The 27,993-nt window shown below is 38.7% G+C and overlaps 1 protein-coding gene across 7 annotated transcripts; it reads left to right on the plus strand.

Annotated features, from left to right (window-relative positions):
* The first annotated feature begins 748 nt into the window (after positions 1-748).
* On the plus strand, positions 749-27,993 carry phf21ab (PHD finger protein 21Ab). Of its 7 annotated transcripts, none has more exons than XM_082160255.1 (18): positions 749-1,380; positions 5,731-5,773; positions 6,372-6,474; positions 8,160-8,192; positions 8,422-8,487; positions 12,608-12,775; positions 14,775-15,026; positions 15,368-15,460; positions 17,837-18,124; positions 18,270-18,380; positions 18,455-18,506; positions 18,614-18,693; positions 18,801-18,861; positions 20,082-20,269; positions 20,888-21,043; positions 21,472-21,547; positions 21,695-21,798; positions 22,379-27,993. In XM_082160255.1, exons 3-18 carry the CDS (start codon positions 6,418-6,420, stop codon positions 23,075-23,077), a joined length of 2,484 nt encoding a protein of 827 aa, XP_082016381.1. In that variant the 5' UTR covers positions 749-1,380; positions 5,731-5,773; positions 6,372-6,417; the 3' UTR covers positions 23,078-27,993. The 7 variants fall into 7 exon arrangements, with proteins under 7 accessions (XP_082016381.1, XP_082016380.1, XP_082016383.1 ...); XM_082160251.1 differs by having other exon boundaries at positions 751-1,380; positions 14,772-15,026; XM_082160252.1 differs by lacking the exon at positions 749-1,380 and adding an exon at positions 1,387-1,867 and having other exon boundaries at positions 14,772-15,026.

Consider the following 27,993-nt stretch of genomic DNA (forward strand, 5'->3'; position numbering starts at 1 on the left):
TGGAACTGGGTCGAAGTAACACAATAAAATATCTCAATGTGCAAAACATACAATTATAGGCTACTATACAATTGTTAGTAGGCTATATTTGGGGTAGTTCTATATATATATATATATATATATATATATATATATAAATGATGTATCCATTTAATAAATTCCTTCAAACGATGTTGTTTTGTATAATTGTCAATGATAAATAGGTTTCAGTGACTGATTTGGCAGACAGAGTTTTTACACAAAGTGTAAATAATATCACAAAAACAGAGTGTCACATCATTAACACATATGCAAAGAAATGTATCTGGCATTATATATATATATATATATATATATGTGTGTGTGTGTGTGTGTGTGTGTGTGTGTGTGTGTGTGTGTGTGTGTGTGTGTGTGTGTGTGTGTGTGTGTGTGTGTATACATAAAATGAAATTCTCTAGCTCCAACTCAGTTTTCCCCCCCATTATTTTATGACTTTCAACATTAGCTACAGTAGGCATTGTGCTGTGCATAAACGTAAAAGCAGAAAGTCTGTTAGAGCATGTAAAACTGTTGTTATTAAATAGCCTATAATGTTTGTAGACAAGTAAAGCAGCATCTTTCCTCTTTTGTTTTATTACAGTCTAGCACTTTTTAAATTGGCCATATATTGTTTACATAATTTAACCAGTTAGCCTATACTTTGTAAAATGAATTATATTTTTGAATTCAACATTTCTCTCTGTATTTCTTTATGGTAATGCACTTATACACATTCCACTAATAAAACACTTATTGTGTTGTCTTTGAGAGTATAAACACGAGTAAGAGTGAGTTGACTGCCACTTCTCTTCTCCAGATGAGTTTCGCCGAGTTTACATCCGGGTTTTTCCCTAGGCAATGGGAGACGCACTACCGCTGTTCCTTAGGCAAAGTGAAATAAATTCGCCGCACCGTCACAAAAAGTAGTCCTCTTCACAAACACGTTTCGAGGAAACTTCACGTCCACTTTTACACCAAGCACGCGCACTTTTACAGTAATCGCGATGTCTCTGAATCGTTTGAATAGATGTTTAAAGTATTTGTGATTTTTGACGGCTACTTTTCCTGCCCCCTTCGTCTCCCTCTTCCTGCGCGGATGGATATTCGGGTGCTGCGGCTGTGGTGAATGAGATTGAAGAAGAGTTCTTGTTTTGTATCTCAGTTTCTCTCTTTTTTACACACACAAATTAAAATTAAACAAACAAAAAATAAGGTCGTTAACCTAGCTAAATTCAGCCCAGATGACCACGACAGCTATGTGAGCGATCGGATCGGACTGAGAGCTCGGATTGTTTGTAAATATTTATTTAAATAATTTGTGGGGAGAGAGAGAGGCACTACTGCTCAAGTGAGTAGAGGAGGGTAAGTGCACCTTGGGATCTTTTTTTATTATTGCAACTTTTATGCGCCTCGTTTTTGGACTTTAATCGTTCGTAGACTCTTCGTCGCTTTTCCAAATCCAAACCCCGTCTCGATCGGGTAGGTAGAGAAGTCAGGATCCCGATGATTTTGGAGCAAAATTGCCGCTTATTTCTAGGAGTTGAGTGGTGTATTTCTAAGTGCAGCGCGTGAACCGAACGTTCCGCGCGTTTTGTTATTTTGTAACATTTTAAACTTCGCTGAATACATTGTTGCCGCAACGGTTGTTTCCAGCTCAGTGGAAACAATGTATCCGATGGCAGCGTGGGGATGAAAGGGGGGAAGAATGAAGATCTTTTGCTCATGCATGGCTTGAATTAGTGGTTGCGGCTCAGTCGAGTCCATCTAACTGTAATTTGTGCTGTTGGCCTGTTAGCTTTAGCAGAGTTAGCCGTAGCACAATATGAAAGCTCCTTATATCCAGCAGCAGGTTTGTAAAAAAAATGTACTCCTATTTTGGTAGTTTTCACCGCTTTTAGTAGCTGGACTTTTCGTGGGTGAGTGATAAAGTAATGCTTTTTATAACGCTGCGGGTTTTTTGCTTGTTTAGAAAGTGATTTTCTTTTATGTTGCTTTTTTTTTTGTTTTTTTTTGGGTTGGATGGTGGAGGTTGAGTTATTGGAGCTGGTGTGTTTTAGCTTGCGCCAACTACAGCCAGATTCTTTTAGAGAGAGGAAAAGAAACGCAAAACGCTTATTGTAGTGGATGAAACATGCATGGCCACCTCCTGTATGAATATTTGTTGAAGTATGCTGTGGGTAAACACTGTGTATCATCTTCCGTGTTTCCCTGAGGTTTATAATAGTGGCCTAATCAAAGTGCTGCTCAACTTTTCCTGTCATTTGCACAACCCTGATCAGATGGACTGAACTAAAGCCGGGTTTTATGTATAGATCGGGATCAAACTGTACCTTAACTGCCTGTCAGACTGTGTTGCACATTATTGTAGGTTTGCAGGTGGCATATTAAAGCATATTTAGGATATCTGTCATGTATGAATATTTAGTCTTTGTTGGATAATTTTGTGAAAACTTTAAGTACTTTTTAGCACAGGTTTAGTGTCAGTTTACTAGTTTACAACGGGTCGGTGATGTTTGTTAAACTCTAGTAACGTGTTTACCTTTTTGTTATTGTTTAACTGTTCGCTTTTCTGCTCATGTTTGGCTTTCGTCATGCTTATGTTTTGAACTGATTGTTGATATTTGACATGTTTGTAAAACTTTACACTGTTTCCACCCTCACCTGACATGTTCAGCTCTTTCTTTAGGTTTTGCTTTCCTTATAGTTTCACTTTGAATGTTTCAATTCTGTGGTAATCACATCTTTTAGGCCTCTATGATTCCATGTAGCGATGTATGTGCGTTAACACGTTTAATACTCACAAATTTGCACAGGAGTTTTATTGTTCATGCTATTCTTGAATATCAAGCAATTATGCAAAACAAAACGTTGCTGGCTTATGTAACATGACACTGGAAGTATTTTAGTCCTATAGTTTGTGTCTTTTCAGGTGTAGTTGTGATATTGTGTTACCTTATCCAAACCTGGATACTATTTAGAAAGGATAATAATTCACATTACCCTTATTGTGCCTATTTATAGCCATCTTCTATCAGTTTGCTTAAGTAAAGTTTAATTTCAGCACTCAAATGAATCAGTTGTTTGTAGGTCAATTAAAACAAGATTGCCATTTGTTACATGTATAGGTATTCGTGTAAAATAACAGTACTCATATTTATTAAAATGTATTACAAGAATATGTTGTACTGACTTATTCTCACTTTTATGTAATTCAGATTGCTGTGTTTTACTTTTTGAAACATGTAGTATTGGTTATATATTTGCCAAAGCACAACCAAAAGTTTTATTCTGCTAGATTTAGGAGTTTAGATTTGACCTGGTTTGGTTGTATAGTTTTACAAAGAACATTTCAACAGGTCACTGAAAACTTTACAGAGATGAGAAAAGCCCTGTGTTACTGTACTGTATAACTTTCATATCGCAAATCAGAACCTAGTTTGAATTGCAAACTCAAATATATATACATATTTCATTACTGATGCAAATTTTGTCCGCTCATTTTATTTTTAATATGCAGGGTTTATAGTAGTCACCCTTTTTAAGACGTTAGCTGGTGTTTACTAAAAGCCAGTCGGTATTATGATTGAACACAAATCTCTTATATTGCATCATTCATTGACAAGATCAAATTTTCGGTCTAGTTCAGAGGGATTTACATTTAACTAACCAAAGTTTCATGAGTTGAATGGTGATATCTATTATTATATTATTACTGTTGTTATTACTATGCCTAGTTTAATTACTATAACAAATGTTTACTATTTAATAATAATAATAAGGTGACTTGCAAGTTTCAGGAAATTATTACAGAGACTTATGGTCCGTTCACACAAAGCATGATAAAGATATAGTTCTAAAAATCATTCTAAATACAAATGAATGGCATATTAGTTCACAATATAACTATAACGATATTGACAGAGAGAAACGTTATCATTAGAATAACTTTTTAGGACTTTTTTTTTCTTCAGCTGATGAACAATAAAATCACTGACAGCCAATCAGAATCCACCTGACTTTAAAGAATGCAAGCACACAAAAGAGACCAGCGGACGACAAAACTACTGCGCATTCTTAGAATAAACAGAACGATATCGTGCGTTGGTGTGTACGCTAATATAGTTATTGTTATAGTTATCTTTAGTTATCGTTAACAGGCCTTTAGTTTGGGTTTTGGATATTTACATATAGTGTTGTTTCCTGGTAGTTGGCATCAGAGACGATAACCGCTGATCCACCTCAGCTTGCATCTTTCTGCTTGTTAGTATTCGTTTTCAAGAATATTGGTGCTGGGTTCAGGCTGTTATTGTTTTTATTTATTATATTATAAATATATGGACTGTGTGCTTTTAAAATGCATTTTAGAATGAAAACCTTCTGGAAAAAGGTACCTAATATCAAAAAGTTTTCATTTTTGTGAGCACCCAAATTGACATGGTTCCCTTTTTAAAGATGAAGTGATTGTAATATTTACTTGTGTTATTATAGACTTTGTTTGATCAAAGACTTGCATAGTGACTCAGACTTGAGATGTTTTTGGTTTCCTGTGCATTGTAGGCTGAAGGTCCTGAGATACCTGACTTCCGTGTGGTCATGACAGATGTCATTGCTGGCGAGTATAGGCTTTGCTGAAAGGGTTAGTTCACTCAAAAATTAAAATTCATGTCGTTCCAAAATCTTCAGAACACAAATGAAGATCCTTTTGATGAAATCTGAGAGCTTTCTGTCCCTCCATTGACAGCTACGCAACTACAACTTTGACTCTTCAAAGAGATCGTAAAACTAGTCCATGTGAATTGAGCGGTTTAGTCGTAGAAACTTGATCGCTTTATATGATGAACAACAGATTGAATTTAGGCTTTTATTCACATATAAAAATTGATCAGTGAACATAAACAGAAGCTCAACCGAACCTGCTTGACGCGTGAGAACAAATCTCATTGGTTCTTGCTGAAGCTCAAACGTGATGCGTAACACGAGAATGAACCTCATTGGTTCTCACACGTCAAGCAAACACGTTTGAGCTTCCGTTTACCACAACTGATGTGTGTGTTGATGAATGTTAATTTGTAAATAAAAGCCTAAATTCAATCTGTTCATCATCATATAAAGCGATCGAGTCTCTTCAGAAAATTTGGACTAAACCGGTCAATTAATATGGATTAGTTTTACGATCCCTTTATGAACTTCAAGAAGCATCGAAGTGGTAGTTGCGTAGCTTTCAATGGAGGGACAGAAAGCTCTCAGATTTCATTTAAAAGATCTTCATTTGTGTTCCGAAGATAAATCAAAGTCAAAAGGGTGAGTGATTAATGACCGAATTTTCATTTTTGGGGGAACTAACCTTTTAATATCACAGAACTCCATTTGTCAGGACTACAAAAAGAACAAATCCAATGCTTGAGTTTTGAGGAAGATATTTTTAGGTCCGCGAAGATGCCGGGAGATGCACAGGGATGCAGGACTTTTTGTCGTGGGGTTCATAGACGGGATGAGCAATTAGAAGCCTGCTGAATGCTGCGCTTGCAATGTTGCCCCTTTTTTCACAGACTGTATAAGAGAGAGAGAGGGAATTGGAGTGTCTCTCCCCAATCTAATAGGCTCTGTTGTGTGTGTGTGTGTGTGTGTGTGTGTGTGTGTGTGTGTGTGTGTGTGTGTGTGTGTGTGTGTGTGTGTGTGTGTGTGTGTGTGTGTGTGTTTCATCTTGTCCAGGGAGTTGGAGAGAGCGCGTGAACACCAGTCTCAGTGCCAGCTGGTAAGTCCTCTAATAGCCTCTGTTATAATTGTCCTCTTGGCACAGGGCCGCACACCAAAATCAATGAGAGTGAATGAATGTCTGTAACGCTGCCTCCGATCCACCCACTGTTACTCTAAAGTCTTTGCGTCGAGGTTGTTCCGTTTTATCCGACGGGCAAAACAGTCCTGCCCATCTTCTCGATTGTCACAAGTTTTTAATCCTCCACCAACCGCAGTTTTCCTCTCCCAGAAAACTGCTTTTCAACAAGAACCTCTATTGAGGTTTTCCCTTCTTTTAGTCCCGTTTGGCCAAGATACTTTTTGAACTTAAACAAGAGGTTCTTGCAGTGCGGTGGTGTTGCAGAATCGCTCTGGGAATACGACCTGAATAAAGCGTGTCTGTTTACCCACCACCTGAGACATCATGAATCATGCCTCGGTTTAGAGAAGTGCGTTTTCCCCTCAAATCGCATTAGATACCGACTTGTGTTCCCCCTTGTGGTGCTGTTGGATTAAGTCAACCTCCGAGCATCTCGCAAAATAAAGGTTAAATATATAACATCAAAGAAAAAAAAAATCCAATAAGTCTCTGAAATGTCTTTGTGTGATTTCTCTAGACAGGCTGAAAGTTTCCTGGGACTCTCTTTCTGGCGAACTGGATCAATGATGGAATTGCAAACATTACAGGAGGCCCTGAAAGTGGAAATACAAGTCCATCAGGTAGGAGATCTCGCAAATGGGTTTCTAATCAGTTAAATCGTGTGGGGAAAACAATTCTGAAGTTTAACTATACTCTCATTACAAGAGTTAAAGTCGCAAGCCAATGCCGGAAAGCTCCTCCATCGCTATAAGGACAGAAAGCAGATGCTTTTCCGGGAGAACAGGTCTTCAGGTCCACCGTTGCACTTGAGCATTAGTGTTAAATGAAGATATGTTTCTCTCCTTGTCCCTCGCAGTCAGAGACGGCGTGTCCCAGCAGGCAGAAAATTAGTCGAGCTGTCTGAGTGGGGTAAGAGAAAGAGAAAAAACAGGGAGGGAGGGACGGAGAGAAAGAAAGAGGAGGAGAATCAGGGTCATACTGGGCTGATAAAGCGTTAGCCATTACTTCAATTGTAACGAATCATCTTAAGCAGGTGTTCTTTTACATACTGGAGGTTTTTTTGTGCTGCCGTCTGGTTTTGTCTTCATATCGCTTGGAATATTTGACAGGCAGGTGGAAGAGGGATTTGTTGCCTCATCCGGGGCAGCTGAACGGGTTGTTTTGTGGTCTCGCATGACTCACTGTTGCCTACTGGTGGACTGAGAAAACTTTGAAGAAACATAAAATCACTCTTGGGTTTTTTATATTAAAGTGGGACGAGATGCGTCATGATTTGTCCATTTATTTCGAAAGAGCCCATGATGTATGATGTGCTTGTGGTTGTGAAATGAACATAAGAGACAGTACGATTTTTTTAAAAAGTTGAGTAAAATTAGATTAATTTTAAAGCCAATGTATTTATTTTACAACATATATTATGTCGCCAGTGTATAAAATCAAGCTAAAACATTATTTTAGCTAAAGAAAAACCATGCTGATGATTAATCGTGAATTAATAAATGATATATTAAATTGTTATTAAATAATAAAAGTGGTCTTTAGGCCTTAAGCTTTACTTCTGAATTTGTTTCACTGCATTTTACAACTGGTTTATGAAAATGTGAATTTACTATTTTTAAGAGGCTATGTCAATGGATTCCAGTTTCAGTTGATAGCAGACGTCCTGAAACATAACTAGGGGACAGATTTAACATCTCATTTCTCCTTGTGTAGAGGACAACTTCGAGTATAAATTGGCACCGCTTACCCCACTCTCCCCTATCTTTTTCACCTTTTTAAAGGCATAGTTCTCCAAAAAAAAAAAAGATTCTGCCATTTACTCACCTTCAAGTTGTTCTAAACCTCCATGAAGTTATTTCTTCTGTTTATCATTACATAAAGGAAGAATACTATGGAAGTTAATGGGGACCAGAAACATTCTTCAAAATATCTTCTTTTGTGTTCAGCAGAAGACAGAATTTTCATTTTTGGGTGAACCATCCCTTTACTATAGCTGTCAGTCAAAGATTGATTTCACCCCAACTAAATCAGATCTTCAACTGGAGTTCACAATTTTCATATAAATTCCATTTGTTCATTGCAAATGGAAAATGTTTGTTCTAAATGAACACATTAAACAGTGTCTCCACTAACCGTTGTTAACTGGAAGACCGTTGGCAGGCTGCCTCCTGCTCTGCTTTTGTTTGAATGTGAGGCTGTAGTTCCCCATGTGACCTGTAGATGCCACACCATGTCTGCAACTCCCTCCAAAACTGTTGGCATAAGTTTTGACTGCAAATTCTTGTCTTCTCTTCTGTTGCCATAGAAACTTGTCGCCCAAATGAAGCAGGATCCACAGGTAAATATTCTTTTATGACGTTGCTCTTCAGAAATAATTCTCCGGTTTGTTTGAGAACTTTAACATGATTGACAGCTGAGCATTTATATTTTGCATTCTAATAAGACTGGTGTTGTTTATGTTGTTTAAGTGTTTTATTAAACAAAGGTTCAGCAATTCTGAATTATTATTATTGAATATGTCATTGTTGTTCAAAATAACTTACTCTTATCTTTGGTGTTTTTAATAGAACGCAGATCTGAAGAAACAACTTCACGAGCTCCAAGCGAAAATCACGGCTCTGAGTGAGAAACAGGTAAGAGCTTTCACAGTTGTTGTGACGTCATTCACTGCTGCAAGTGCTGGAAAAATGGAAAATGTTTTTGAACAGTGAAACATGATTCAAATGCTTTACTGTCTATGTGTCAATGAGCAAAGTTTGATTGATTATGTGATTTTCTTTTCTTTTTTTTGGTTGTAAATGTAAAAAAAAGACAATGGGTGACTACATATTAGGCTTTATCTCTTTTACGTTTACTTAAACACATGAACTAATGCAGTGCAAAGGATATGCATTTAATTTATAATGTGTAAATGTTTGTATATATATGCATTTTAATCCTGCTTTTGTTCCCAAAGGGATTAATGGGAAATGTAGTTTTTAGTTAAATATGATTGTTTCTGAAGGCATATTGCCCTGATGTCAAGCAGTGACTTGACTGTTTTGTGCATGTTGAAGCCAGTGCTATTTTAGTATTATTTATATATTATTACAGTTTTTATTTAGATTTTCAATAAGCTGTTTTTTCATATTTTATATTATAATTTATTTTTATTTATTTTTGTGTGTGCTTTTAATTTAAAAAAAAAATATATTTATTTAACTATTTATCTCTATTTTAGTTCAGTTTTACTGTATATTTATTTACAGCGTTATTTTTGTGCTTCTACATTTAGTTGCCAAGGCAATTTTAGTGTTGTTTTTCATTATATTATTTATATTTTTATATATATATATATATATATATATTCAGCTTGAATTCAATGAACAAAATGTTTTTAATAGTTTTATATTAGTTGTGTTAGTGTATATTAGTGATTTATATGTAATCGGGATTGCATAATCAGATTCCAAAAATGAAATACTAATAATTAGATTGTTTTTAAATACTCACAATGACTATAATGACTCATACTATAGTTACTTTAAATTGATAACATGTTTACTTAATATTCACAAAATGTCCGGAAATTTATTCAGAATTCATTGATTCTCCATAATTATAATTTTTTTGTTGTTTAAATGTGCTGTAAAAAAGCGTATTGCTCATATATGTTCATGTATGTCTTCAGTTTTGTGGAATTGCACACACAGTCCGGCCACTAGTCAGGCGACTGTAATTGCATGGAAAATTGTGAGGTTACACAGCATAAACAAATTAAATATTTAATCTTTTTGTTAGGTAATGTTTTCATTTGATCGATTTTAAGATTTAAATAATTCGCTTTTTATCAATTTACGAACCCCCTGTAGTTCCTACCCAAACCCTAGTATGGGAAACCCTGATGGAACTTTGTTGTTTACAAAAACTTTAATAATTGTGTACATTATTGATTTTAAAAAATACAAAAAGTGAAAGAAAAATTAAGTTAGGTAAAAAGTAATCTAAAAGTAATTAAAATGTAGTCCGATTTACAACTGAGTAAAAAAAAAAATTCATATAATTTGTATTCAGTAATAGGCTACAATTTCTAAGTAATCTACCCAGCACTGGCGATTATAGCCCGGGTTAAAACAGGGATACTTTTATTTTTCAAGCAACATCAGAAGAACATCAGTGTGTTTCAGCAGATCTGTGTGTCCAGTGAATTTTGATTTGTTTACTTGAAAGTTGTTTTGTTGATTTCCTGAAGTGTCAGTTAGACCTTGTGGGAATTTTAGTTTATAATGATAAAATATATTGCATTATCTTTTTGCGGTAGAGATGAAAAGAGCAGCCAGCAGGAGAGGCCTGCGTCTGCGTGTTTAAGAACTGTGGCAGAAGAGCTAAAGCATGCAGCCTGCTGTGTGTGTGTGTGTGTGTGTGTGTGTGTGTGTGTGTGTGTGTGTGTGTGTGTGTGTGTGTGTGTGTGTGTGTGTGTGTGTGTGTGTGTGTGTGTGTGTGTGTGTGTGTGTGTGTGTGTGTTGAGGCTTGTCTCGTCTCCTGCTGGTGAAAACACTCCAAAATTGTCAGAGAGTTTGAGATTTCACTTATTCAGTTGCTTCTTGAAAAGTCAGCACAGTAGTTTTGGGGCAATGTTTCTCTCTCTCTCTCTCTCTCTGTCTCTGTCTCTGTCTCTCTCTCTGTCTCTCTATCTCTTTCTCGCTCTCTTTCTTTCTCTTCCTACTCTTGAAATTCTCCAGTTAGTTTCATCAAAGAATCGTCCCAGTTTACTGATTCGCAGATCATTGGCTTAGCTTTGAGCTTTTATCCTTCGAAAGATAGAGCGAAAGAATAGATCAGTATAAGTACACATGATTTGAGATTTATTTATTTTTTTAACTCTGTACTCAAATGTGGAGGGCAAATATTGTATAGCTTTAGTCAAGCCAGATGAGGATTATAGAATGAGATGATGAAACAGTTCAGTGAATGCTAATTCAGTTCTCTCACAAAACCTGTCAAGAACCTGTCTGGTTCACATTTCACCTCAAAATGTATATTAAATTACCATTATATTATATTAAAGGTGTTGTTTTGTTTTTGTTTTTTTTTGACTGTACGAAAGCATTCAAATACCATATGTTTGCTGATATTTAGAGAAAATGGTAAGTGCAAGTGCACTGGTAAAAACTCTACAGCCAGTTATTCTACTTTGAAATGTTCATTCCGTATCGAAATGTCTTTTGTTGTTTTGGTCTCTGTGATCCCGCCCACTGACAATTTACCCAATAGTATTTCAGCACTCCGGGTTGCCAGTTGGTGAAAAACACTGAGTATTGTAGCCATGAGCCATGAAAGCCAGCAAACACACTAGATCAGAGATCACAGATTCTACCCAACCTAAAAAGCCTCTGCATCCATCTAAAAAGTTCTATGAACAGAGGCATAAATTGGCTCATAAAATTACAGTGTAAGGCTCATCACGTTCCTTTGTCAATTGCGCTCGTTCCTGTTGAGTTTCCTCAATCTGGCGACCGGCGTAAGTGTGGAGTCTGAGGAGGGGGCGGGAGAAACGGCTCTCTCCAATATTTTGAATTTGGACTGCAGTACCCATTTCAACCGCTAGCTGTCAATTTTACACACTGCAACTTTAAACCGCTTTAAACTCACACACACAGACTTTGACCCAGATTGTATTTCAATCAAAATATTTATACATAATGTATTTAGTTTTTGCTGATTAAAAAGTTTACATTATATTACAATAGGGCTTTTTTTTTTTTACTGGTGAAATATACAAATGCATTTCAATTATGAGATTCTTTTTTGGGGGAGAAATGTGATTAATTGTCAAGAAAATGTCACAATACAACAAATCCTTGTAGTCCTAAATGTAAGCTTTATTTTTATTTTGGGGGAAAATTCCTGTTGACCTGCACAGGTTTTCGTAAGATTCATCTAATTGATCCATAAGGTGCCGTGTGCCGGTGTGCATTGTGTCAGGTCGAAAGGTTGACGCTTCCTCAGACTCTCTTTCAATTCTGTCGGCTGTGAATACAGTTTGTCTGCCTTTAAATCTCAGCTCCATTCATATGAATTCTAAACTCTTTCCGCATCATGAATTTTTATTTAAGTGATTTTAGGCTCGATGTGAGGCCCACAGCTGGCACGGCGGTCTGTTACATATGTAAACTTTCTGCTTGTGAGTCTAAGGCTGCGACTATGTGATTGATCGTCCGCTTAAAGAGAAAAATAGTTTTGTCAAAATTCATTTTGAGGAAGAGACTTTCATTTGATGTTGTGCTTAGCGCAGGGGCTTTGTTGAGGAATGTGTGTGTGTGTTTCCACTCTCAGAGGTGCGCTTTGGCTCCAGAGGACTCTGAGGCAGCAGAGTGTGTGAGATGAATTTCAATCACGTTTTTCCCTGTGTGTGTGTATAGGGCTCAGTGGGCCTTTATAAAAGCATTTCCAGTGTTGTTAAGATGGTCTCGCACCTGAAGGGTCTTTTAAAGGCACAGCTTAGCTTCACACCCAGAACAAAGAAAACCAGAGAATTTGGTGACTAATGATCTATTATTAGAAACTATTGCGGCTAGATATAAACAGAACATTGAAAAGACGAGGGGGGGGGGTGGTCTTTTCATTTTTATTTCCAAGAAAAAGTGTGAATGTGTGTTTCAGAACAATTTGACATGTTCTGGTTGTTTTTCTGTAATCACCATTTCCTCTAACACGCAATCAAAATGTGAATGCGAATGGCTGTATAATTTCCCAGTAATTTCTCTCTCTCAGAAAAAAGTGGTGGAGCAGTTGCGGAAGGAGTTGCTGGTCAAACAGGAGCCCGAACTGAAGCCACAGACGTTCCCAGCAACCGCAGACAGTAAAACCGTGCTGCTGACGCCCGCCTGTTCCCCTTCACAGCCGCCCACAGGGCCTCCACACAACCAGGGGGCGCCACAGGTACCGCTTTACACTCCAAACACCACACAGTTTCTAGACAAATGTGTAGAACGACTCTACACTCAAAGGTAGTTTGCAGTGGAATATTTACCCACTACCGATGAGACGTGAATTCGGTTCCTCTAGCGCAGCACAAAATTAGCCGATTAGCTAGTTTACCCAAAAGGTTTATTGAAAAACGATTGTCCTGAGTCATCTGTGCTGCTCTGTTCTAAAGGTGCACTCTGTAATTGCAGACTCACTCACCGTTGTCCCAGAAATAAGCTTTGAGTTTGTAAAAAAAAATAAGGGCAGAGTGACCTTAGAAGCTTATAAGAATGGTATTGATTTTATATAGTTAATAAATAATGAATGACCTCAAACTTCTTTTGTATTGTTTTTTTCTGTGCTGAGGTTAGAAGACCAACTACTGTGACTGCTTTTTAACATAGTATTTTTAAACCATTGAACTTTTAATATCTTTAAAATCCACATGAAATGGTATTCACAAACCGGTTAATTTCTGTAATGTGGAGTAAATGGTGAAACAGAATATTCAACAGAAATAATTATTGGGGTGGCACTGTATTCATTTTCTTGTTTTTTTTTGTTTTTTTTACTTAAGTATTGTAGGATGTTTCTAAGTGAATATTTAACACAAGTGGGACTATTGAAAAGTTGGGTTACGCTTTATTTGAAGGTGTCTGTGTTACAGTAATTATACATTTAAGTACTGAGTAATAATGTACTTGCTTGGGGTTGCAGAGACCAATAGACTTAAGTCGCTGATCGTGTGTTTTTTTACACAAACGACATAGCTGCCTTGCAAAAGACAACAGGTAGAAGACCTACAAACTTCTGTTCTCAATGTGCTATATATTCACTAATTGATAGGACTTACGGTTTTCCTATAATTTACGATCAAAACTCAACATTTTCCCACAAGTTATGTTTGTTTATACCATCTGCATACTCAAAATTTATCAGGTGAATTCATGTTTTAAACTATTGTACAGGTAAGTTAATCGCTTTTCTGAAATAAAGTGCTGCTACATTGTAACATGCACACGACAATAGCTCGCACATCATGTGCAGATCAAACGCACACACTACAGAACATTCAGTAGTGCAGAAAATTGCTGTCAGCGCTTGTTTTATCAATAAAACAGCTTATAAACAGAAAAGTATTTCTAGCATATATTTCTTTCTGTTTTTGAAGTAACTAAAACCCACATAACAGCACATACATGAATCTCAGTATTAGTAGAGAAAGGCTGCACAGACAATTCACACACTCAATCACTCTTGCTTTCAAATAAATGTAATCTTACTGTGCTACTTTATCTATATCTGATTTAGAACGAGCAGAAAACTAAGAGAAATATAATGACCCATAGACAAAATAATTGATAAAAATGAGCTGTAATGTAGGAGCAATAGCCTTGTGGGCAGCGTTCTTTGAAATGGCGCTGCTCTGCACAAGGCAACCCAAGTTTGAGTCTCGGCTCAAGGTTCAGGCTTCTCAAAACAAACATCACAAACTTTAGCCTCTAGTTGCAAAATGAGCCGTGTTGCAGAGCATTCCCATCTCTTCTGTTTTTATTAAAGATGTCATTGACTCGACTTTAATCACATAACAGTCGACTTATAAAAATCTGAGGTCGTTCAACCCCTAGTACTTATTATAATGTTAGGATTAGGGTTTGGTTTAAGGTTTGTTGCATGTAATTATGCACAATTTATAGTAATTACTACTATATTAACTACATGTAACAAGGACACTGAAATAAACCAAAAGTTGTTGTTACCAAAAGTTGTTACATTTTAATTAAAGGCAAAGACAAAAAAATGTCCCTATGCCCTGATAATTTGTACACAATAACTGCAGAGTCTAAGTCTAAGAATGTCTATAGCATACTTTTTTATTTCATGCTGACTTTAATGCCATCTTTTGTGTCTCCTCGTCCTCATTCATTGCTTCCCTCAATCAAAACCTACCCCCCACCTCCTCAACTAGAAGACTCTCACCATGACGCCGGTCATAACTGCAAAGACTCTACCTCTCGTGCTGAAAGCTGCCACCTCCACCATGCCTGCTTCCATGGCAACACAACGCCCCACAGTCGCCATGGTCACTGCCATCAGCAACCCCCCGAGACCCGGCGCCAATTCCGACTCCCAGAGCACACCAATCAACCTTCAGGTGGCCAGCAAGCTACCCAATCAGGACATAGACGCCGGCACACGGATTGTGTCCAAGAATGTTATTGTCGTGAGTGTGAATCGCTGCTAAGGTTTCTCCCTCTTCACATAGTGTTTCCATATAACTTAAATATTACAATTTTAAATTGAAGATCTGTTTTTGCATAGTTTGCTGTAGACTAGTACTACTAGTCACACCCAATTTGCTCTGATGTGTTTAGAACAATATGTATATGTCTCCAGTTAGTATGAATATATGAAAATGACTGCCTTTCTGACAATGATGTGCTTGGCAGGGGTGTATGGTGACTGCAACCAGAAAGAGGCTAATTTCCTCTAAAAGCAGACAATGTTATGAATTTCTCTCATTTCAATTGCTGAGTGCCCAATGAACGGCTGGTTTTGTCACAGGTGCAGGCCACCACCACCTCTGCCCAGCCTATCAAAGTTCCCCAGTTTGTCCCTCCTCCTAGATTGACGCCTCGACCCACCTTTCAGCCACAGGTGCGTCTCTGTTAGACCTGCCCCCCTCCCCTTATGTATATGCAGTTCCACATTGACGCCACCAGAGGGACACACAATCTAGTAAAGGCTCTGTGTCTGTAAAGCCTTTGTTTACGGAGACAATCCAATTAAAGTAAACTTCTCATCTTGAAACAGAGTTTTTAAGATGGGAACTGAAATCGCTCGAACACTGTCACCCAAACTTCTAAAGATGAATTCTAAAGAATTACTGTTCCACACCTAGAGACTCAAATTCTGCTTTTTTTCCTCACAATAAAACTGACTCTCACCTTCTCCTTCCTAGCACTGGCTGTTGCTGTGATACTGTCTGCTCAAGTTTTTTTTTTTCTTTGTTTAGGATGCTTACACACTAGAGTTTATGCTGTCATAGATCGCTACAAATCTGTTGATTTCAATGGGGTTTTGTGTTGCAAAATATAAGAAAAAAAAAAAGGTTCGAAAAAGTGACACTCTGTCATGCGACCTAAAGAAAACGTATAACTGCACTGCATTCTGACCTAAGCATATGTTAACCAATGAAAATTCAATTAAGTCCACTGTATTACTGCTGACCTGCTTATTTCCACACGCTCTAAATACATTCCTGTTTGTCAAACACTCCGCCAGAGCTTTCTCAAGTGTGTAAGCTTCCTTAGCATCGTGTCTACACTGGACGTGACCCAGAAGTGCAGCTACAGCTTGGTTCTTACTACACTGAAAGTGTCCAAGCTACACAGCATCTTCAACAACATTTGTATTAACATTTAGTTGAATAACTTCTCAACAGATATCTGTTGGTAATGTATGAAAATGTACTTGCTGTATGCAAGTTGCTGATCACGTCTGGTGTAGACAGTGTTTAAGAGTGAGACAGTGTTTTGCTGTTTGTTCCTTTATAATAATGTTGTTGCTTCAGTTTTTCTGCTTTTGTTCTTTTAATATTGCTTTGGCTGACCCTATCACTAACCCCACCCCCTCGAAGAGTGACTGTATATAACATTATACCTCAAAAAGCTACATAATGCTGAAGTGACCACAGATGAATCCACTTGAACCCATCATTTATTTACCCACAAGTTGTTCCAAACCTGTATGCCATACTTTCTTCTGTGGGACACAAACAAATGTCAGTGGTGCAATGTTTCAAAATGTTTAAAATGTCTTCCTTTGTGTTCCACAGAAGAAAGTCAATACAGGTTTAGATTGACATGAGGGTGAGTAAATGGGGCTTTCGCACCAGAGGAAACTTTTCAGAGTTCCTAGAACTAATGGTGGAAGTACACGATTTGTGCCGTGTTCACACCACAGGAACTGGGAACAATTTTAGTTTGTTTGTCCCTTTTGAGGGAACTAAATTACCTCCTACTTTAGAGTCTAACCCAGCACAATAGGAGCTACCAATGATGTAGGTGTATGTTGATTGGCCGAATGCACAATTTTTTTAAAAAGCCGTGTGTACACAGATTATAGCCTATACATTTACTACACGAACATGGAAAACAGTGATAGATGGACCTTTCAAACATTACGCTAAGGAACAAATCCAATGTGACTTTGAGGGGACCAGTCAAAACATGATTATATATTTCTGCTCAGTTAGCGACATTGGGCATCAACCACACGGCAAACGCTAATACTTTTTCATATACTGTTTGTTTACTTTGTATAACAGTTCTATCTAACCTATTAGACAGGACTGTTAAACAGATCGTAAACTAATGAAAACAGAGAATGTGAGCACTGTGCGCTCAGGCTCTGGCGTTCTCAGTGCCGTCGAAATAAATGTCACAACAAGTGCGGCTTACATTACTTCAGAGTTCCTACTGGCGGTGCGAATGCAACCAGGAAAATGGCCCTAGGGGAAACATTTAGTTCTCTAGTTCCTATAACTACAGGTTCCTATAACTACCGGTGCGAAAGCCCCTACTAATGGCAGAATTTGGGGGGTGAACAATCCCTTCAGGGGCCCTCAAAGTCCACTGTCTTGCAGAGTTCAGATCCAACCCTAATCAAACATACCCGAACAAGCTCATCAATGTCTTCAGGATTACTAGAAAGTTACAGGCAGGCGAGTTTGATCAGGGTTGGAGATAAACTCTGCAGGAAAGTGTACTTCGAGGGCCAGAGTTGCCCACCTCTACTTTAAGGGATTGTTTTAGTGTTTCTAAATTGAGCTCTGCACATAATGGGACATTTTCATCCACTTTAAAGCTAGTCACTGTGAGTGAACCAGAGCTCAGTGTTGGCATTACTTGGTCTCTTAACCCAAAACAGCATGGATATTAAGGGCATGGCAACGGAGTGGCTGTCATAATCGATTGGTTTGGCAAGACTGTATCTGCTTAATAACCCAGCACCCTTTTCTCCATTACATAGGTTCGACCAAAACCCCCCATGCCCATCAATGTGCCCATCGCTCCCGCTCCTCCTCCAATGGTGGCGGCTCCTCTAATCCAGCGGCCCCTGATGCTCACTACAAAGCTGACATCATCTCTGCCTGCATCCACTGGGCCCATCCACCAGGTGCGCATTGTGAACGGACAGCAATGCGCCACCATTGACAAGACCACGACCACAGTCACGGGCGGCACCACGCATGTCACAGGCATTGTCATCAGTCCAGCCCAGGCACTTCAGATCAGCAACCTTAACTCAGACTTGAAGGTAAGAGCACATTTTTAATTAGCCTGCTTGTTTGCTCCAGACATGCAAAGTTATCCAGGATGACGTTTTATCTATTGTTCTTGCTCTAAGAATCAAACATTCAACTGAATGGAGTGCATTCCTTGTGTCTTGTTCTCTACATCAGACTGTGAAACCACAGGGAGGACCAGAACGGGTGGTCACAAAAACACCACCCTCATCCTCTCCTCCTCTTCCTCCTCCTCCAGCTAAGGTCAAACGAGAGGAAAGCCCACAGGTACTGTGCACCTTCACAGTTAACAAAACCATTCTGTCTCAAGCCGAAATAAAGTAGATATTTTCTTCCTTCAGAAACTTGCCTTTATGGTGTCTCTTGGGTTGGTCACACATGACCATCTTGAAGGTAAGTCCCATTGGTATCAATGATATACTGTGGGTTTCCACTAAATTAAAATTACTAGGACAGGATGTTTTGTAACCAGATGTGCATGGAATGTCCTTTCTCTCCAGAGATTCAGAGCAGAAGACAGGAACGTAAGAGGAGAACAACAGCTAACCCAGTGTATAGTGGAGCAGTGTTTGAACCCGAGGTACAAAACAATTTCTGTAGTTCGCTCCTCCATCTGTTCTGATTTTAAGAACTTAGAATGTACTTCCACCTCTTCTAATATATTCTGACTTCTCTCGAATGTCTCAGAGGAAAAAGAGTGCTGTCACTTACTTGAACACTCCACTGCATCAAGGCACCAGGAAGAGAGGTCTGTACTTGCCTGTCTTAGTTGCTTAAGTTGATGTATTGTAGCCCTGCTGCTTATATGTACCGCCTAACAGACACCTAATAGACACCTATCTGCTTTCTTCTGCAATTCTGCTTTGTTGTCTTTGCTAGAGCTTGATCTCTCTCTGCAGTCCTACAGCTGTCCAGTTGACCTAAGATGACATGTATGATGTTTTATAGGATAAAGTTGGTGGTTGAGGAACTGCTCCCTCAGTTTTGTGTAGTTTCCAGAGATGGAGACTTTTGGTTTGTCTTGGACTTGTTAACGTTTGATTTAAGACTACAAAATCAGAGACATTTGTACAATGTCAGTAGAGTCAGTACAGGGAGAAAAATGTCCTCCCAGTCTTGCTCTACTTTAGATTTTAGTCTCTTGTGTGCTCTTTGCACACTTTTCTTCTTTGAAAATACCCTGTTATTTGCTCTTGAATTTCAGAGCGGTGTTTCAACATGATTGATTTAGCTGGATTTGGCCTTGAAAGACTTGACTTGGTCTTCACACCAAATACTTGAACATTGACTTGAACTTTCCCCTCTTGGACCATCTTGGGCTTGGTCTTGCAAGACTTCACCTCAAAGGCTTGACCTAGGACACTACCTTAAGTACTTTATAAACATGTCTGTTTCCAATTATAAGTATAGACAAGAAAACCTTTAATATTAAATAAAAACTTCAAAAGGGGGGCAGATATTCTTCTGTGGTGAATCCAGAGACAATGTTGTTGAATCCTATCCTGATCTACGACATCTTATTGAGTTTGTGAAAAACTTGTTACTTGTTCCTGTAGGCAACATCTGCAGAGAAATAAATTGAGATTTGAGATTAGATGTCTTATCTGTTTGTGGCTTAGGCTTACTCTTTCACACTCTCTCTTTTTACTCTTTCCCACCTTTTACTCTTTCTTTCGCTCATTGCTTTACAAATTCCCTGCATGCTGCTGTGGTCGTCTGTTGCACTAACTGCTTTTTGTGACCATCCCTTCCATTTCTCCTTCGCTCTCTTCCTCCTTTTCCTGTTTCCATGCTAGCCAATGAGGATCCCCTCTCTAAGGTATGTTGCAACTAGAAAATGCCATTATTTTATTTCATCTTTGTGTTTTTTTTTTCTTTCTTTTCCCTTTTTCCTCCTCCATTTTTCTGTTCCTTTTGGTTTTGTTTTTTTGTTTGTTTTTCTTTTCTTGTCTGTCTCATTTCACTCAGGTCGCCCTCCCAAATACAGCACCACCATCACCAGCAGCACGGCGGTGCCGGAGCTGGGCTGCAACCCCCTGCTCTCCCCCACCAGCAGCCTTCCCGCCTCCCCAGCCCCTGAGCGGCCTGACACGGGGGGCTTTCCCCTCTCTGTCCACCCTCATTCTGTCCCCCAGCCCAGCCCCAGCTCCGGGGATGTAAGTAGCCACCTGCCAAGTCTGGGCGACCATGTTGTTGACAGCCCCCAGTTTTATTATTGTTCTAGTAGAGTTCTCTACTTCACAAGCTGCCCCTACCCCCCCCCCCCCCCCCCAGACCCTCCACTGCATTCATCCTGTACACCTCAATGTGTACCGGAGCAAGGTAACTCCTGTTTGTTAGAGTCCAGCATCCACCCTGGAAAGAGAAAGACTGACCTACCAGCACTGTCATTCATGTGTTTATTTGTTGTATTTGTTGAAATGGAGCCAGCAGTCTTACAAAGTGAACAGTCTTTCTCTATTTTCCACACAAATATCAGGCCTGAAGTAATTAATTATAGTATACAATTTTTAAAAGCCAAAATACCCAATTCTGATAAATATGATACATTTTAATAGTGATTAACATAGGTCCCAATAATAATAATAGTAATAAAACACTAGCTAAATATTTAGTGCCCTGACTAAGTGAACAATCCAGTCACCAGTGAGCCACTAGACAAATAAATCCAAACAGCAGTCAGTTTCTCTCCTCCCCACCCTTCCCGCTATCATCTGATTGGTCCAGACCAGAAGGGGGGCGGTGGTACTGACACCTGCCGTTCTTCCCGACAGGGAGACATCCATGAGGATTTCTGCACTGTGTGCAGACGCAGTGGACAGTTGCTCATGTGTGACACATGTTCGCGCGTCTACCACCTCGACTGCTTGGACCCACCCCTCAAAAACATTCCCAAAGGCATGTGGATCTGTCCTAAATGTCAAGACCAGGTAAATAATAGCAGCACAATGAGCCCTTGGTCTCTCCTCTCCCAGGCTAGTCAGTGATGTCTTCTTTTAACTGGAATTCGGTCCTTTAAAGCACATACAATGTTATATAATTAGAAATGGGAGATCGACTGAGAGGTCAAACTCCCCTTTCCCAGCCAAAATAAAGTGTACATTTCCCCCCCTTACACAAATTGAGTTTCTTCAGGCGTTAAGGCTGTTTCGTCCTTTGTAAGCTCTTCACATGGTTCGGTATTGATTGTGCCTTTTTTCCACCCATCATGTAAGTGTAAGACAGCATCCAGCACTCCCATTGAAGTTCTGTTGTTCATCACTGTTGCCATATACAATTGATCTCAGTTTCTCTCATGGCTTTCCAAAGGTCAAGTGTGCATAGCACTGGTCTGTTATTTAGAGAATTTCTTTTACAGATTCTGAAGAAAGAAGAGGCCATTCCATGGCCAGGAACCCTGGCAATTGTCCATTCCTACATTGCTTACAAAGAAGGTATTGATATTTAGGTTTTCGAGTGTAGAAAATCTGTAAGTGGTAGCATCTAATATATATCTAACAATTTTGGATAAAAGTGAATGTCATGTATAAATCTATGTTGGAGGCCATTCAATTTATGGCTGTTTTGTCCCTGTCCAACAGCAAAAGAAGAAGAGAAGCAGAAGTTAATGAAATGGAGTGCCGAACTAAAGCTGGAACGAGAGCAACTAGAACAGAGAGTGAAACAGCTCAGCAATTCTATAACAGTGAGTTATTTAATTATTTTCCTCTTTCAGTTTTTCCAGATTAATTATACTACTGTACTACGTCTCTTTGAAGGGATGTTTGCCTCAGAATTTTTTTTTTAAGGCAAACATTCAGCTTTATTTTCTGGCTTGTCACACACTACACTGTAGTTCTTTTGAAGTTTTATTTAATGATTGTTAGTTGTATTCCTAATGTTAAAGGGCTAGTTTACCCAAATTTTTTTATTCTGTCATCATTTACTCACTCTCAAGTTGTTCCAAACCTGTATAAGTTTCTTCCTTCTGCTGAACACAAAATATATTTTGAATTATGTTGGTAACCAAACAGTTGATGGGCCACATTGACTTCCATAGTATAGAAAAATGGAAGTAATGTGGCCCATCAACTGTTTGGTTACCGACATTCTTCGAAATATCTTCTTTTATGTTCAGCAGAACGAAGAAATTCATACAGGTTTGAAACAACTTGAGGGTGAGTAAAGGATGGCAGAATTTTCATTTTTGGGTAAACTATTCCTTTAATGTAATTTTATAATATGCTGTGTGCCATATGTAATGCCGAATTCCTGTTCTTTAACAGAAATGCATGGAGACTAAGAACAGCATACTTGCCCGTCAGAAGGAGATGCAATCCTCTCTGGAGAAGGTGAAACATCTGGTCCGCTTAATCCAGAGCTTTAACTTGACTCAGCCCATGGAGACAGACATCCTACTGGATTCCAAACAGGACTGCACAGAGTCAGGGAGCATCAAAGACTCAAAGGATGCTACGCAAGTGTGTGTGCAGGAGAGTCCCACAGAGCCTAGCGTGCAAGTACCAATCGCCGTAGCAGTCCCTGAAGTGAAGGCAGAACCAGAGGTGGGTGAAATGGCAGAGCCAGCGGCCGCAGTCACACCTGAAGCTGCGTCAGGTGAATCGGGAATTTGTGTTCCGGAAGTGCCCAAAACCACAGTTGGTGATGATATGATGGATACGGCGAAAACAGTGGAGGCTGCGGAATTGCCTCAGGTCAGGGACGTAAAGACTAATGGAGGAACAGACAGTGATTGTACCAGCTTGAACCCGGAAGAAGAGGAGGGTACCGTCGAAGCCGCAGATTCAGTCGACTCCGAGAACATCCCTCCCATTGACAGTAGTTGTGCAGAGGATGCTGGGAAGATGGAAGTGGAGCTGCAGGAAGATGGAAGTCATAGCGTGAACACCAACAACGGCAAAACCTCAGAACCTTCTCAACAGGCTTTGCCAGCCCCTCTAAGCAGCGTGGACAACCCCAAATAGTTCTCAGCCTCACCCTAAACACACTTACATCACCAAAACATTTAAACAGATTTCCTATTGCACCTTGGACTGGTGCACAAAGTTGCCAATCTATACGTATATATTATACATATATATATTATCTATATCCAAATAAATGTCGTTTTTTATTTTCTTTTTCTTTTTCTTTTTTTAATGCATATACTGTGTCAACAGTACTTCTACATCCAAGGAGAACTAATCTTGGTTCTTGTAGACCAATAGAGCCCAAACTTGTGGGAGAAAGGGTGACTTAAGAAAGAGTATCATGCCAATTATTAGATTTAAAAAAAAAGTTGTTTAATAATATTAATAATAATAATAAGGATGTTGATGTAGGATGAGGGTGATGGTGATAAAGATGATGATTTATCAGATCAGACCAGTGTGTGCCTCCAACATGGGGTTTGTTTCATAGGTTGTCTTAGTTGTCTTCTCTCCGGGAGGAGAAAGGCAGGGCAGACATGTCCAAAGACTGCATGAATATGCCCACACCCTGTGCACCTCCAGCCAGGCCTGAGTGGACTGGCAAAACCAAATGCTTCTCTTTCCAAACATGACAAAAATCAACGCATCAGTATTCGCCAGTGACAAGGCAGAGGCATAGAATCCTGTTGCTGGCGTAGGTTAGACTAAATCAGGACTCGGCCAGGACTGCCTATAGCAGCCCCTCTAATTTCTCTCCTCTACCCGACAACTTCTTGTCCGCATTTCCCAGTTAGCAGTAAAAAAAAAGTGTCCCATCTCCAAGTCATCTCAGGCTAATTAGCGGTAGAGTGCTCTGCAAAGCCTCTGAAGATCTTTGACAAAGGGCTGGAAGAGAAAGCTACGCCAGAAGTCACATCTCAAAAACTGCAACAAATCATGCGTGGTAGATTAGTCTGAAAAGCAATGGTGGTTCTGTGTATTGAATGAGTCTTGTTCTAAAGTCAGTGTGTGTGTGTGTGTGTGTGTGTGTGTGTGTGTGTGTGTGTGTGTGTGTGTGTGTGTGTGTGTGTGTGTGTGTGTGTGTGTGTGTGTGTGTGTGTGTGTGTGTGTGTGTGTACTTGATGCTGTATGTGGATTTGTTTTTTGTTTTGTTTAAGAAAATATATTCAGGTCTTCCTAGTCTTCATTGAAAATAAGTGCTTTTCTGTTTCATGAAACAGTTGTTTGTTATCAATGGTGTTTAAAAATGGCATGAATTATGCAAGCAGCTTTCTCAATCTCAGAGAGGCACATTGCATAATGAGTGTCTGTTTTTGAATTCTGAACTGCCAAATGCTTTAGTTTATTTTTATTTTTTATTCCTAAATAATGGAAATATCCTCTTACTATGTGTTTAGTCTAGAATATAATGGACTAGTCCCATCCCCATTTTTCCAAAATCTTTTTCTTTTTCTTTTTCTTGGAAAAACAATGACTAAGTCACAATTTGCTGTCTTAAACTTGAGGGTTTGATGTATGAGCCAAATTGAGTAATAAGAAAATGACAGAAAACCCTTATTTAAAGCACAAGCATTATTGCAGATAACTAAAGCAAACGCACTAATAACCTCTTAAGAGACTTTCCGAGCAAAATTTTCAAAAGCGCTTAACTTTTCTGTTGGTTTTTAAAATGTTTGCCAACATAATGTCCTGCAAGATGGAAAACAGTGGTCAGTTGCTGACATACAAAGTGGGAAGCACTGTTTAGGACAGTCTTCTGCTGGTTTTTGCTGGCTTTTCTTTGTGTTGTGTAGTATCTTAACCTGTCCCAGGTAATGTTAAGTCTTAACAGTGATGCACGGCTGGCACCTTTTTTATGTTTATGTCAGGCCCATTCCAAAACAGCATATCCCTTTTTACCTTCGAGATGATAGCCCCTCAGGCTAGGATTGAACAATTTAAGCATATCAAATTCCACGTATCCGTTTAGGACATCGTTGTTAGTGCTAATTTTCACTATACCATGTATACAGTGCTTATTTATTTGTGGATTTCAAAAGGACGACGCATTGCTAATTCTGACTGTTTAACCATGAGAGATAACTTACACAATATGGATTCTGTGCTTGGGATGACGTTTACTGTTTTGTCTTTTTTTTTAATGATGGATTTGTCTTGTGTAGTCAGGATTTCATGGCTTTAAACCCCAATTTGTGGTTCTTAGTGGATGGGGTCTTGGTTATATCGACAATGTGCTGCAATTTCTCACAATCTACTGTGAAAATTCACATACTTATCCTTAATACATTCCCATAATGCCCTCTTACCCTTTGAGCCAGGATTGGGTAATGATGGATAAACATTCATATCATGGCAACCATTATTGTGGCATACCGACATGAATATTTAAGGCCTTCCAGAAGTCACCATTGTCAGTCTAGAGAATATTTAAAGAAAACTACTTTTACTCCTTCCTGTACAGGTGCCCAGAGTGCCTTCAACCTTTTACATACAGAATTTAATCTCCTAGCTCACCTACATGTCTTTCCCTAGAAATATCGAATGAAACTGGTCATATTTCCCTCTCTCTGCAAAATGTCACTCTATTAGAAGCACATTTGTTGTAATTTCATTGGTTAAAGTGAACTGGTTGTAGTGATGTGGTTGTGTTGGTCTGGTCCTGTCTGTCTGTCTGTTTACTAAACCTACTTATCTGCTGTGAAGTTAAAGAGCCCCTCTAGTGTCGGCAATATTTTAAGGAGTTGCCTTGAGTTTTTTAACACTCTGAACAAAAGTATATCTTAGTGTTGCACAAAATTGGTCAAAAGAAAAAAAGAGAGAAAAAGTTCCATATAATGTTTTAAAATGATTCATTGGTTTATCGGAGCGCTCTGTGCCACCAAAATATTAAGTGTGTGAAAGTTCTGATGAAAAAGGCATTTCTGGATTGACATTCATTGGAAAAGAAGTTCTGGAAGTTTAGGAAGTCATGGTTTCCTGTCTTTATGCACTTTTTATAGGATTCTTCTAAGTATTACTCTGTTTTGTTTTCCAAAACACATAATTGTCTGCTCATTTTAAGTTCTCTTTTAGTGTAAAATTCAGGAGATTTTTTTTTTTTTTTCTTGTATCACAAAACAGGACTGTTCAGGCCAGTGACTACAACTTAACGTCATACATAACATAATGTGCACCCTTTCTTATTCACTTCATCTCTCCTTCAGTCACTGAGTTAGAATACTGGACTTGTACCTGAATCAGGTATTTAGATTTCAGCCTTGACTATTAGCAAGGCTGAACGGATCAAAGAAAACCTGCAGTCTGATTGGATAGACTCAAACGCCCAGAACACCACCTGTCCAATCAGTTCAACAAAAAGCATGCCTTCTTATGCAACTTTTTTATATAAGTTTTGTCAGACTTTTTTAATATGCATTTAGTTCTGAGTTTATTTTGTAAAGATTTTTATGTGAACTTTGTGTCACTTTCCTTTTTACATGTCTGGCGAAGATGATGCCAAAACGAAACAGTATACATATGTACATCTCTTAAATACACATGCATTTTTTTGTTGTTGTTGTTTAAATTATGAACAATATACACTTTCACAATGGCATCTGTAGAAAATAGTTAATTCATGTACAGTTACAGATGGGAATTATTTGCTGGCCACAATTCTGGGCTCTTTGGAACATGGAAATGTGGCATTTCAGCTGTGTATGAATCTCATGGACCGGTACTTTCATTCAAGTCTGCCTTTGCTAGCACACCATGCTGAATGTTATTGTTATCTTGGGGCGCTGGGTGGGCAGGGTTTGGGGGGGTTCCAGTGGTTGTGAGAAGATATTTATGGTCTTACATGGCTTATATTGCAGAGTGCATGTAATCTGTTGTGGGTGGGGGTATTTAGAAAGAAAGGGGAGGGAACTTCAGAAAGCCACGCATTCAAAGCATTCAAGTTCTGTATACCCAAAGAGACTGCAAACATGCATTTTGCTGTTAGGAAGCCTTTTTATATGCATTCGAGATACATATCATTGAGATTTTTTTTATTTTTTTTTTACATCACGGTTGATTTCTGCTTTAGCTAATGGCTCTGACGCGTGGGAAACGCTTTCCGCCAGCTTTCTGAGTTGTCTGTATGGCTTTGCAATTTTGGTTTTAGAACTTTTAAAAGGCGAAAGGTTGCGGTGTACATTTTATGCATAAAATCGTAACATTTTGGACCCATTTCAGCTGTTCATCCTGTCACCTTGATCTTAATAGTTTGTAGATCATCCATATTCTTTATGGTACGTTATAATTCCACAGTGACAAAGAAGTCATTGTAGTTTCAATGTAGTTTCTGTTCACTTTTCATACTACGTCATGATTGTGGCCTTGTACTGTTGATGCATTTCATTTCTATTGTCGTGACTTCCCTGATGTTGTGCAGTGTGTGTGTGAGCGAGCGTGTTTGAGAAGGTGTGTGTGAGCGATACCTCATCTACAGTCAACTGTCAAATTGGAAAACATTTTTGTTTACGCGTGCAAAAAAAAAAAAATCAAAAAAAAAAATCTTCCACTTGATGAAACACAAAACAGGATACATTGTAGCGACATGAGTTATAAAAAAAAAAAAAAAGTTCACCTGGTGTGCTGAACTAAGTGTAAATGGTTTTACACTATGAATATTTGTAAAATTGTTTGTATTTTTTCATAATGATTTTAAAAAGGAGTGTGTTTATTTTTTGACTTTTTTCTGTTACAGAGCTCTCTCTCTCTCTCTCTCTCTCTCTCTCTCTTTGGTCTTTTTTCTCCTCGTTTGTTCGCCTGACATTGTGAGTGAGTCAGTTGGTTTTTACCTCTCCTGTATTGAGCCTGTGATGAGTCCTTTGTATGCAGTGTTTTGAAAATACTGTAGGGAACATGGGAAGAAATTGATATTAGGAGCATTTGATCAATTTGTATTTATTTATTTTATCATTTTGTTAATAAATTGACAAAGAATA

Source organism: Leuciscus leuciscus (assembly GCF_965113295.1).
Source record: "Leuciscus leuciscus genome assembly, chromosome: 25".
Taxonomy (NCBI): Eukaryota; Metazoa; Chordata; class Actinopteri; order Cypriniformes; family Leuciscidae; genus Leuciscus; species Leuciscus leuciscus.

Bases quoted from the DNA above. Each gene is read 5' to 3' on its own strand.
- phf21ab (XM_082160254.1), top strand. From the start codon at position 6,418: ATGATGGAATTGCAAACATTACAGGAGGCCCTGAAAGTGGAAATACAA. The intron at 8,488-12,607 runs GTAAGAGCTTTC...TCTCTCTCTCAG, and splicing joins CGGCTCTGAGTGAGAAACAG to AAAAAAGTGGTGGAGCAGTT. The intron at 18,381-18,454 runs GTACTGTGCACC...TTCTTCCTTCAG, and splicing joins AACGAGAGGAAAGCCCACAG to AAACTTGCCTTTATGGTGTC.